Genomic DNA, 12,472 nt, shown 5'->3' with positions numbered 1-12,472 from the left:
ATGGCACTCTCTGCCCCATAAACCTTGGCTCCGGACACCCATTTCAATGAAACCTCACGAGAGCGCCACCTAGTGAGCTCTGAAACTGTCGCTAGTCTACACGATCTTAGGTGTGTTCCAGCAGTAGTGAAGCATCCTTGTCTTGTCAAACCGGGTGGTGCACTGCTCTCTGACACAGCGACATCAGTGTTTGATTGTGTAACTAAACAAAAGGGCTTTAATTAATCTTCATTGTGTTTTGATTTTGCACAATGTTGCTGTCAAAGGATTTGTCCTCCAAATTTACCGTTGTCATTTGTAGAGATGTTTCTACATCACACATGAAGGGCTTTTTAGTGTTGCGTTAGGCCTCTTCAAATAAAAGTGTATGGTTGCCTGTTTTCTGGAATCTGAACAGACAGACTTCAACTCCATGGTGTCGCACAACTGCTTTTATTTTCAGCTTTTAAATAGCATTTTCACTCATGGAAGTTAAAACTCAGAAGGCATACATCGAAAACAATCCTCGCAGTTTATAATAAAAACACAAATACCTAAAAAAAGCTCTATTTTCTAGCATCCGAGACATCACACGTGGAACACCGGAGCCCTTTGCATCACGCTTGCTCCTCATACATTCTCTTTTGGAAACTATATCTGAAATGATTCAGCACCTATAATGTTGAAATTAAAAACCATAAAAAAATATTTCAATTCTCAGGATGAGAATGAAGGATTAACTCTTTTTTTTTTTAACTAAAATGTACAGATAAATGCGCAGAAGGTAGTGTTTGTTTACTCTTCTATAAAGCCTTACAGTCAATATTTACATATTCAGTATTTTACAGCGTCACTCAGTAGCTTGTTCGATTGTTGCAGTGCGATTGTTGCAGTAAAGAGAAGCCCCTCCCACATCCCGGTGCTGCTGCACTGTCGATCATGAGCTGATCGGTGTTGGGCAGCAGTTCATCAGAGCGAAAATAGTATTGTGTGTATCGTGTTTGTCAGACTTTCTTGGGTGAAATATTGAAATATAAATAGCAGGAAGCACCAGTGCGGTTGGTGCATGATGCATTCACTTCAGGAGTCATAAATCGGCAGCAACATTAAAATTCTGACGCCGCATTCACGCGCTCCTCGCGCTTTCATTGACGTAACGCCACTTCACTGTGTCCATAAGTATATGGTGCGGAGGGCGTCTGTACTAGAGAATAAACAAGCAATTACGCTCTTTATGTAGTTTGTATCCAACATGGACGCCACGTGTGTTTCATGTGTTCTTGACATACTGTAAGGTTGAACACAAGTCAGTCATTCTGCACTTCCTTCTGCCTTATGATAAAATCAAATCATCATTGGTCAATATGATTATAGATTTATTCATGTGTAGATTTCATTAATTGTATGTATTTTGTCGTTTTTGGTCAAACTTGCTGGACACAGTGAAGACCGACTTCTCAGACTTGCAACGGTGTCATCACCTGTCACCATTTCACCGGTCTTTCATTGTGAGAGCCAAAGTCTACGGTTTGAATGCGTGCAAATGTTTCTCAAGTGAATGCAACACACAACTCAACTATAGTGTTTGAACAGCAATATTTGTTTTGAGTTTGATACTGCAAAAACTATGGTGGGAAATGAGAAAAGCGTTTGTTGTTGTTCTTAGGAGGCACATGGTTGTTTCATAGGGTTGCAGGCAGAAATGGAGAGCATTTTTGTCCATTTCCTCCTGCAACAATGTGCAAGGTTTTCAGCTCAACAATGTTTCTACAGGACATGCTCAGCCCATCCTCTGAACCCTGAAGCCCTCCACGCACCTCCCTCTTTCTTTTACTCACTGAATGTGATCTATAAGTATTTCAAGCATCATGGCTGCCGTTTCGGACACTCGGCTGGCCCAGTGGCCTCGAGCGGCTGCGGCTCCACGGCAGTTCTGAGGCAACATGGCACAGCATTTATCACACAGTGGGGATGTTTACTGACTGACTATGGTTCTGAGTGACAGTACAGACGAGGCTAAGTCTGCTAAGAAAGCAGAGTAATCACAGTAAGAGACAGGATGATGTGAGGCCCCGGCTCCAAACCTGCCTCGGTTGTTTCCTTTTTTTCCCCCCAATAAAATAACAACCACCACTGAAATAAATACACCGGGAATCCTCCCTTTTGCCTCAATCAACTGCTTGCGGCCGTGTTGTTTGGCAGACGGCTCACTGGTGAGAGTCCAGCAGGGGGCAGGAGTGAGAGCGGATGTCGTTGTGCTTCTGAACGGCCTGGTCCAAGTCCAGCGACTGGCCGTTAACTCTGACCTGCATACAGCCGCTGTAGGGCGCCGACACCAGAGTGGAAGCGAGAGAGATGTCTGAGGAGAGGAAAACAACAACATGACATTCAAATGAGGTCACGAGTTAACGGATCACAGCTCTCATGGTAAACAACCGGCTAGAACACTCTCAACTGGGGGAAAAACATCACCAAGTTTGTTCTCGTCCTGACCTTCGATGCATCCTCTTAGCTTGTGTAGGACCCTGAGCAACGTCACCAGGGGTCAAAGGACAAGGACTCAAAAATATGTCTGAATTTAGAATTCAATGCAACTGAATAACAAAAGGACGTTAAATAATAATACCTCCTTAACACACTTACCACAGCTTATGACCATAACAAAACATTTAGAACATTGAACATAGTTATGATTGATATAAATCAACTAACACAATTCCTGCAATATTTGCTTCACAACATAGTTGAGACAAAACAAAAAATACATTAAAATCATGGTCATCTAGGATCTCATGACAACGGCTCCTCTAAAAGAGCTTCGACTGTTGCAAAGCATTATAGGTGCAGTGGACATGTAGGATGAAGAATACTAGTTATGCACCACAAAAATCCAACTGAAAAATATCTGCCAATATGGCCAAAAAGTACATTTTCAGTCTTTTAGCACTGTAACAAAACGGCTGAAACCAGATGCAGCCAACAGGTCGGAGGCTTTTCTTTTGGCCAAGAAATTTGGGTGCATCGATAAAGGATACCAGTCAAAAGAAGAAGAGACCTCAGAGGTTCATCGAAGAGATAAGGGAGGACACATCCAGTTCAAGACCTTTGTTGAATGTAGGAATGACTATTGACAGCCGTGTCCTCACGCCACAGGCAGATATGCATGTATTGTGGGCCGAATGTGGCGAAACTTGTGTCACTTTGGGATACGTGCTAAAGTCCCTGTGATGGTGTTGAATTAAATAGAGTGCAGCTGGAGCTGCAAGTTTAAATTCAACTCTAGACTAATGTCCTCTCACCTGGGAGGCCTCCAATGTAGGTGTCCAACTCCTGCCAGAGGTCCAGCTCATTGTCACCACTGTGACCGGGCTGACCATCCACCAGCAGCTGGGTCTGGTTCTTGGATATCGTCACTTGGATTTCATGACTCTCTCCATCGCAAAAAGGCGCTGGGGCACTCGCGATGATGACATCACCGGCTGACACCAGAATGAACTGAAATGCAGGAGGCAGAGATGTTGAGAGATGACTTGAGAGTTAAACGGATCTTTGGAAATACTCACATCCCTCCACTCATCAGTATCTGGATTATGGTCGGCGAGAGCGACGGAGAGGACGGCTGTGTCCCGGTGAACCAGTGCAAACAGAACTCCGATGGCGGAGGTGGGCCGCAGTGTCAGCTGGACACTCAGGTTCTGAGGCTCTGCATCAAAACACATCAGGCCATTCAGTGAAGATCTATCATCACCGCCTGCTTTGGTGAACACACTGTACCGTAGCTGACGTTGAAGAGAGCAAAGCCGGCGCCGGGGAAATACGCCCCGGGGTCTTCAGCGCTGAAACACTGAAGGTTCTCATTTGATTTAATGGTTTCTTGTATAGATCCATCTTCTCCTGTCAACCAACGCCATTCCTTCATGCAGCCGTCCAGGCGAGGGTTCACCTGCAGCAACAGTCAGACTTAGACAAACCCCTCCTTCCGAAAAAAACGCTCACACTCACCTGATTCACAAGACCATCCTCTTTGAACGGGACCCCTCCCACAGTGAGGTTCAGTTCGTGCATCCCCTTTTTCAAGGTGAATAGATCACCATTCACCGCAATCTTCATAATGGCCTCCCTGTCAATCTTGATCACGAGGCTCCGCCCCTGCTCCTCTACTGAAATCTGGCGACACAACATGGTTTCACTTCCTGTCATGTTGACTAGGGATTCACACGAGGGCTGACCTTTCTCCACTGCCCATCGTTGACAAGGGGTCCACTGTTGGTGACCCTGCTAACGCTGCCATACTTCAGCTGCAACTCCAGCCTCCCATGATGCATTGCAAGAACTATCCAGGAGCTATTTAAATGGCCGCCGGCAAAGAATATCACTCCCTCAGGGTCGTACGTGCGGAAGTCGAACTCTGCCGAAAAGCTGCAGGAAAACAACATTTTTTTAAGCAAACTCTCTCCTGGGGTCATAATTCCAGTGAAAATATTTAAGTATACAGAGGCTGTAGTCTCAGTATCAAGTATCAGTGTCCATGAAATAAATGTACTAACTAATGTATCATCAAGAATATAAACAGCATGAAAAATTATATGGAAACGGATGGACATTCTGGAAAGCACTTAAAATACTTTCAACTTGCATAAAAAGTCCAAATCATTTTGAGGATAACCCCAATGTTCAGTACAGTCCATTATTTCCCTCGTGTAAATTTCATAAATTCACTAATATTTTTTTCGTTATTAACCAAATAGTCTTAGACTTGGAATGTATAAAGTTCACATATTGCCAAGACAAGTCACTTCCAGATATTGCCATAAATCAAGTGCTGTTTGTTTTATTTGAGCTGTGCATGAAAAGAAGAAAACAAGACAGGAGTTTACTATAAAACAAATGTAGTAGCCGGACAGTGGGGAGTGTGACCTTAATGACTAGAGTGAACCCAAGTACCAAGATTCTCTGTCATCACTAAAACATGGCCTTACCCAGTCTGAATCCGTCGCCTGAATCGCAGCCTCACCACTGGGACGCCACTGAACATTCGGCCCAGATAGAGAGAGCGCGAGTTTCTCCTCAGTGACACAGACATACATGGAGTTATGGACTGTAGGAAACCAAAAAAAAACTTGTCAGTATAAAAATGTGTTTGATTCCGTCTTAGTTTATGGAACTTCTACTACGAAGCACATGTGAATAGAGAACCGAAAAAAGCAAACTGAGATGAAACAGATTAAAAGTTTCGTGTTTCACCTTACAGCTCCTCAAGTCCCGGGCCAGCTTCAAACCCTTCCGGCCGTCGCAGAAACATCGGAAACTCCCCGGAGTGTTCAGACACTCGCCCGCGCACACACCTGCCTCACACTCGTTGACATCTGAAACCGGGAACATCGCAGAAATGAAAGTGGAGAGATGAAAGTTAAACGTGGGGAGTTTTCTTCAAAACAAAACTGACTCCAACAAGATGAAAAATATCTCCTGTCAACACACCAGGAAATGAACACTTGTACCGAGAAATGTTTGACGATAACACCGAGTTTACAGCCGTACATGGCAATGAGGTGGTCAGCTATTATAAACAGTCCTGAGAGAGCAGAGCTTATGAAACGTCTGTATTCCCAGGACGGAGGTCGAGGACAAACATACTTCTGTTTTCTTTTTCTGACATCCAATCTTCTACTGAAGTGCTATTGCTCAATAGCTCCATCATGCTGCCCAGACCCAAACACCCTCAGATCACAGGGGTTCATTGGTACAGATGATAAATAGCGGATGAGGTATGACCCCAAACTTACCCACGCAGCTCTTGGTTTCGTTGTCGTAGATGTAGCCGATGTCACACAGACAATCGTAACTTCCTTCCGTATTCTCACACCGCGCGGATCCACACACACTCTGGTCTTCACACTCGTTCACATCTGAAAGAGACAAATTTTGTTTCGAGTTTATAAATACATCTCACCATCCAGCTTTAACACAGATACGCACTACACATCTGCAGGCTTAAATACCATTAACTAGGGCAAGAGAACGTTTACAGCAATGTTACATTAAAGAGACACACTGGGTGGTTTACTCAGAAAGCAAAAAAAAAAAAAAAAAAAACCTGGTCATCATTCAGCAACTTTTTTGGTACCACACAGATGTATCAGTGCTTCCAGACAGTGTTTATATAAGGTCAGACATTTTAGCTAACAGCAGAATAACAGTTTAAGTAGCTAATTAGTAATGCTGCAGTGCTCGCTGTACTTTCCACATCACACTTACCGTCACATAAATGTCGTCCCACTAGCATGTATCCATGGTGACAGGAGCAGCGGTAACTGCCCATCGTGTTGTTGCACTCATGATCACACGCTCCATTCCTTTTGCTGCACTCGTCAACATCTGCACATGGAAATTCAGAGAATCCGCATGAACGAAGGGGAAAAAGTGTCATAGTGAATCAGTGACATAATATGAAAGCCTGATAAACACTGCCATTGCAGGAGGGGGTTTCAAGCTGGTCACAAACATTTTAAAAGTTCTGCGAAGGCCAACTACAACTGGAGGTGGCAGGCTGAGTCAGTGGAAAAGTGTGGACAGCACGTGTGTCAGTCTGCAGGTCATTCTTTCCACATGCAGCTTCTTATACTGCTTCTCCTTTAACATCTACCACACAGAATTGAAAATACAACTGTATCTCGTACTGAAGGATATAAAACTTTATATATCATTTCTCAAAAATATATGTCTAAACTATGCAGCATTGTATCTGCTGCACAAAATATAATAGCGAAGGACTTCATATTGCAACGACTGGCAGTTGAAGGTGCTGACGTGAATAAAGTGCCATAGTACCATCCAGAGGGCACAGACCAAATCTTTGATCTCTCGGTGGATTGCAGGGTAACAGCCTCAGCATTTAACAGGCGGTTCATTTTTCCATCCCAAAACAACAAACAAGGGAAAATTGGCATGGAAAAAATGTACAGTTTTCACTTAACATGCTAAATTTCTAGAAGAAAGGCAAAAAGTATGAGTGATGCTACATCAGTTTTTTTTTCCTTAAACATTCAGTTCAAAAGCAGCATTTACACATTTGGAATGATGTCATATTTTCCATTTTCTGTTAGACTCTTTCGTCTTGGCTTCCATTAAGTTACTGTTTCACTGCCCTTCATCAACGCATACCTCTGACCACTTGGCTGCGACCCTTGAAATCCTGCAATATCTTACTTTGGGAGGACATTTTTCATTCCACCGCCAAAGTCATTGGGAGTGTTAGTTAGCACTATCAGCCAAAAACTATTGCTCATCTCTTCTTTCCCGGACATGAACCGATAAGTTTGTAGGGGAGTAAATACCAAAACAAAATATATGAAATTCCCAGCAATAATTTCCAAAACAGATGGGAAAATGTTTATCTTCCTTCAATTTAAAAGATGTGTTTTTCTATTATTTAATATTTATTTATTTACAAGATTGTGATCGAAAAGCTGCTCACTCGCTAGTCAGGCCCTAAAAGGATCCAGGGAAGACAGCTTGCCGACGATGCTGAACATGACACTGAGTGACTTTGCAGAAAAGCCTTCAGTGTTGGTCTTTACCTTTCTCACACTGTGCTCCAGTCCAGCCAGTAAAACAGTGGCAGAGAAACTCGCCCTTCCTGTCTTCGCAGCGCACGGTGCCTTTGGGATAACAGGGAGAAGGAGAACACTGGTCCGGAATGTCTAAATATGGAAGAAAACACGGAGAGAAAAAAGAAAAAAAAAAAAAGATGTTACTGCTGTGAGGACGTCCACTGAGCACACGTGTCACTTGTATTCTGATACTAGACAGAGGAAGGTCATCGCCACATATCAATATAAATAGACTAATGCTGGCTAAGCTCCGGTCCAGAGATGCCCTACTTGAGTCTTCTGTGCCCTCCAGATCATGACAGAGATTGTATCCAATAAAATAAACACAGAGCAGTCACGCCATGAGAGGTTATTGTGAAAATCGCTTGATAAAATACCAACTGCATGATGTAGCAGTTCAGTCCTGCACATGAAAAACAATTTCCTTCCACACAGGGCATTGACGCCGCATTAACATGCTCCTCTCTTCTTCTACTACATCCCCGAGGAGAAGACACACCACTGGACGTGTCAGAACTTGTTCCCCTGAGTTCACCGAAAGTGGAAGGTGGATTAGATAAGCTCGGGAAAATGCACTTGTTTGTCACAGTTTCATTTCAACTCAGACAACACGCCGTGTCTAATTTATGGCAGATGCCTTCAGATCTGAACAAGTGAGAGCAACACTACACATCAAATTCAAGGTTTGAGGGCCATTTTTATATGGACCCCAAGGACTCAGCTGACAATGAGATTCAAAGTGCACCAAAATTAAATTCCAGTCAGCCATGACCAATGTCACAGAAACCAGAAAATTACGATACTTTATAGTAAATATTCATCTTTCACTAACAAATTCCAATTCAATTCAATGTATTTGAATTGAATTTGAGTGTATTCTAGAATCATGCTTTGTGGTATATTCTATATATGATCCCATGATGTTTTAGATTAGATCACATCAGATTATAACAGACTGTCTTTATTATGAACTTCATGTACTCATTCCAGCAAATTTGTATTGACAATTAAGATAAAAACATAACAAGCAAAACTAAATGATTATCATTTGCCCATTTTCAAACAAAAGAATTATTCAAAGTTTTTTGTATTAAAGCCTTAAACCTTTATAAAACAAGACAAAATCTTCCTGTTGGGTGGCTCTGGATTGAGACAGCTTTCATTCCACTTCTTTAAAATTTCAATTTACCTCCCAAGTTGAGGTCAATTAATCTCAAACAATGAATAAAAAGTTAATCTAACAGGGACAGTTTTCAGGAAACGGAAGCCGCTAGGCGAAGATGGCTTGGATGTGACATAAAGAAAGCGATCAGAAGAAAGGCTCTGAGACTGACATCCTGACACAGAGTAGGTTCACAAAACAGTAGTCACTACGCTTGAAAACAAGATGGAGCAATGTGCTGACAGAGGAGGAAAGGAAGAAAGGGCTGAGATGATGAAGAGGAAGTCCCAACACAGAGGATGAGCTGAAAAAAAAAATGCAGTGGCTGAGTCATCACAGCCCCCCCCCCACTGGCTCTCTGCTCAGCCAATAGCGGAGATGCCGGTAAGACCTTGTCTGTCGTACCCTGATGCAGCAGAAACTCACCACTCCACACACGTCAGAGCTGTTTCACGTCACTCCCCTGCTGACTGAGCGTGCTCACAAAGATGCTGGTGCATTGACCCAGAGACACAGAGTGACGATAAAAAGGGGTGTGTCACCTCTTCACCAATGTGCAGCATCTCTGGAGTAAGCTCAGGCTGAATTATAAAACGGAAACAATTCAATGCAGCAAAGAAATTCTGGTGTGTGTGTGATGCAGAGCGGTGATACTGCAGTGCAGCCCTGCAACACCACCTCTCGGGATGTGACTATGGAGGGCATCAGTGGGAGTGTTAAGAAAGGAGAACAGCCATCTGCCATTCACAGTCACATTTAGGTCACAGTGGGAAAATAAATTGGACTTACTATGAACGCATGTCACCAGATCTTGCTTCTTCTTTTCAGAGTTTCCAAACTTCTCCAAACAACCTAAACCATGATGGACATAAAAGTCAGAACGTATCGAGGCATATTTAGAAAACATCTGTTTTTAACCAGGAAAGAACTTACTTAAGTACTTTGGATAGAAGTATTCCTACATCAGAGAGAAAAGATTAAATAAGATTAATGTCAGAAATTCAAGTATTTAAACAACAAAACACGTAACAGCAGTTAAGAGACGGTGGGGATCAGGCTACATCATACCAGCTAATGAATGTTGCGTGATTTATTAGTAATGTGTAGTACATGTTCAAGTTGAAGTGGGTGCAGCACTTTGCCAGGGGCTTCTTAAAAATTCCCTGCATTCCTGATAGTTGCAGCATCCCTCCCACCTTCAGGCTGCAGCACTCTGCACATGTGTGTCAGGATGGAGACCCTCCACCAAGAGGCAGATGGTTTCTCAAGGTGGCCCAATTCCTACACACCTAAGTAAAAGGATAAAATGAAGTAAAATACAGGTGTGTTGGATTGGCACAGAGACCTTAATGATGAGGAGGACACTTGTGCTGGTGTGTTTTTGTTGGCGTAATATATTTCTCACTGAATAAGTAAGTGGTCATATAAAAGGAGTTAAGACAGCTATAAATTCCTCCCAAATGATTTGTTGCTGAAACAGTATGGAGTGTTGCTATGTCCACTATCAGGTTCTCTGCAGTGCCACAGAGCTGCAGTGGAAGAAACTGCTAAGTCAGAGATAAGTACATGCAGAATGAATGATGCAGCTCTGAGCGCGAGCAAGGACCAGTTCAGTCTGTTGAGGCGAGCACATCATTTGAAAATCACCTGACTTCGGCCTTTCCCTCTGGACACAGATCAGCGTCATCTTAATCCGGCCCCAGTCGATATCTCTCCCCGCCGGGCTAATCTCAACAAGTAATCCCTGAGTCATGGATTGCCTCATTCACCCTCTCTCTAGTTTTATTCAAAACACTTCAACCCAAGAGTGGGACATCAGGAAACAGAGAAAATTTCAACTCATCTTCCGGGGGGATAAAAGGACTGAACGCACGAGGAGTTACATGCAACATTAACTTCTACATGACATCAGGGATGAGTACATTAAAAAGTTCTTCATTTAGCTGCTAATTTAGAACAGAGGTTTTAGACATTCACATGGTTTCAAGGCCAAACTGCCAGCTCACATTACAGACTAATCTACAGTCAGCTGGATCTTGTTCGTTGGCAACTAATATCAAAGGGCAAAGCAACGCAGATTAGTGATGCAACACCGTGTGTTGAATGACTCGCATTACGCAAACGCATTCTCCTTCCATCAAGAAAATAAGAAACAAACCAGATAAGAGGCCAGTCGTAGGAGCTGTGGATTATTCACGTGCAGCCGTGTGTGAGGAGTCCACATGTGGGTAGCAACATGTGAGGGAACATTGGAGCTCAAAGAACAAACGTGGCCGAACCCACGTAAAACACTTGTTGTGCAGAATTGTGTGTAAAAACGCCCATTAGTCACACTGAGTCACTTGCTGCCATAATGAAATATCAAATATTCCCCAAAGTGACAAGCCGACATGTGTTGACAACAATCAGCATTTCACCCCACCAGTGCAGACCATGAATCATCACTGCTTTCCTGTCATCAGCACACATCAATTTGGAACATTGATCTGACTCTGCTGCATGTTTGGCAGTGTTCTAAACACACACACATTCGTTTACCATACTGGACTGAGTTAAGATGTGAAGTGGTCAAGTGCTGTAGTGTGAAGTCTTTCTTTTTCTCATTTGCCACTACGCGTGAGTGAATCCGAGAGGTTCCCATGTCAGAATAGAGATTCATCTCTTCACCTCGCTCATGACTCGCCAGGCTGTCTGAGAAAGCGTTCAAGCCTGGAAGGACTTGTGGCTCAGATGGTTGATCATGACTACGACTGCAAAGGTTTTGATCACTTCATTCAGCCACCAGAAGCAGACATTAATGAGCAATAGCACAGCATAATAGACAAGTCCGGTTTCCTCAGCGCTCATGTAAGCGATACTGTTGAGGTGAACTCACAGTCTCGGGGTCGTTCTCAAAGACCTCCCTGGCCTCCTCTTTGCTGCACTTCTCCTCCACGCACTCCCTCTCCAAGTGTCCTTGCTTGGTCTCCTCAAAAACTTGGTTTGCTCTCTTGTGCCTCCGCAGGAACTGGTTCGCCTCTTGTGCTGACAGCGAAACTGCACCACAAGAATTGGGTCGTGTCAAAAGAAAGTGCCACCTTTGTGACGACCAGACTACTTTCACCCACAAATGTCAGTGAGGCTTAGCCTGTTAGCTTAGCAAGTGATTGTTTACTTACTGCCGTGGGACCAGTGGACAGCCAGCAGGGTCAGCAACGCTGCCCACAGCAGCGGCTTTGTCGGGGTCAGACGCATTGTTCCACCGCTGTTTCTGCAGCCCCGAACTTTATCCTATCTCCTCTTATCCGGCTCTCTCTCTCAAGTTAAGCTAGCGCTGCAGGTATCCAGGTGATTCTTTCTCAAATCAACTCATCCAGCATTTCTCTCGCAACATTGGCCACAAGGCGACCACGCCGTGTCCTTCAACTCGTCCCCATGACGAGCCTGCGTGTGGACCCAGAACCAGCTCCCCCGCGATGCCGTCCTTCCCACCCGGACAAGAGCGAGCGATCTGCTGAAGAAGAGTGCGCGCAACTCGGCTGCAGGCGGAGGGGGGAGTCGCAGCGAGGAGTGTTTGTGATGATGCACCCCGAAGATCCCTCCTCCTCCTCCTCCTCTCTCACGTGCACGACAACCTTACCGCAAACACATTTGTGTGTGTAGTAAACTCTCCGTTTCTGGTATTTGGATATGTCCTTATACAATTGGACAGGGGCGTAACTTGGGGTATTTGAAGGCT

At 44.0% G+C, this 12,472-nt stretch overlaps 1 protein-coding gene across 1 annotated transcript; it reads right to left on the bottom strand.

The window, feature by feature from the left end:
• Positions 1-416: 416 nt before the first annotated feature.
• On the bottom strand, positions 417-12,445 carry gas6 (growth arrest-specific 6). Its single transcript, XM_053866599.1, has 15 exons — positions 11,913-12,445; positions 11,630-11,790; positions 9,688-9,712; positions 9,544-9,606; positions 7,560-7,682; positions 6,238-6,357; positions 5,766-5,888; positions 5,224-5,345; positions 4,959-5,077; positions 4,209-4,398; positions 3,982-4,146; positions 3,754-3,922; positions 3,543-3,682; positions 3,279-3,474; positions 417-2,338 (listed from the first exon to the last, which is right to left on the bottom strand). The coding sequence occupies exons 1-15, from the start codon at positions 11,986-11,988 to the stop codon at positions 2,187-2,189; spliced, it is 1,944 nt and encodes a 647-aa protein (XP_053722574.1). The 5' UTR covers positions 11,989-12,445; the 3' UTR covers positions 417-2,186.
• Positions 12,446-12,472: the final 27 nt, after the last annotated feature.

Source organism: Synchiropus splendidus, chromosome 5 (genome assembly GCF_027744825.2).
Source record: "Synchiropus splendidus isolate RoL2022-P1 chromosome 5, RoL_Sspl_1.0, whole genome shotgun sequence".
NCBI classification, from domain to species: Eukaryota; Metazoa; Chordata; class Actinopteri; order Syngnathiformes; family Callionymidae; genus Synchiropus; species Synchiropus splendidus.
This window is presented reverse-complemented; position numbering and strand designations above follow the sequence as displayed.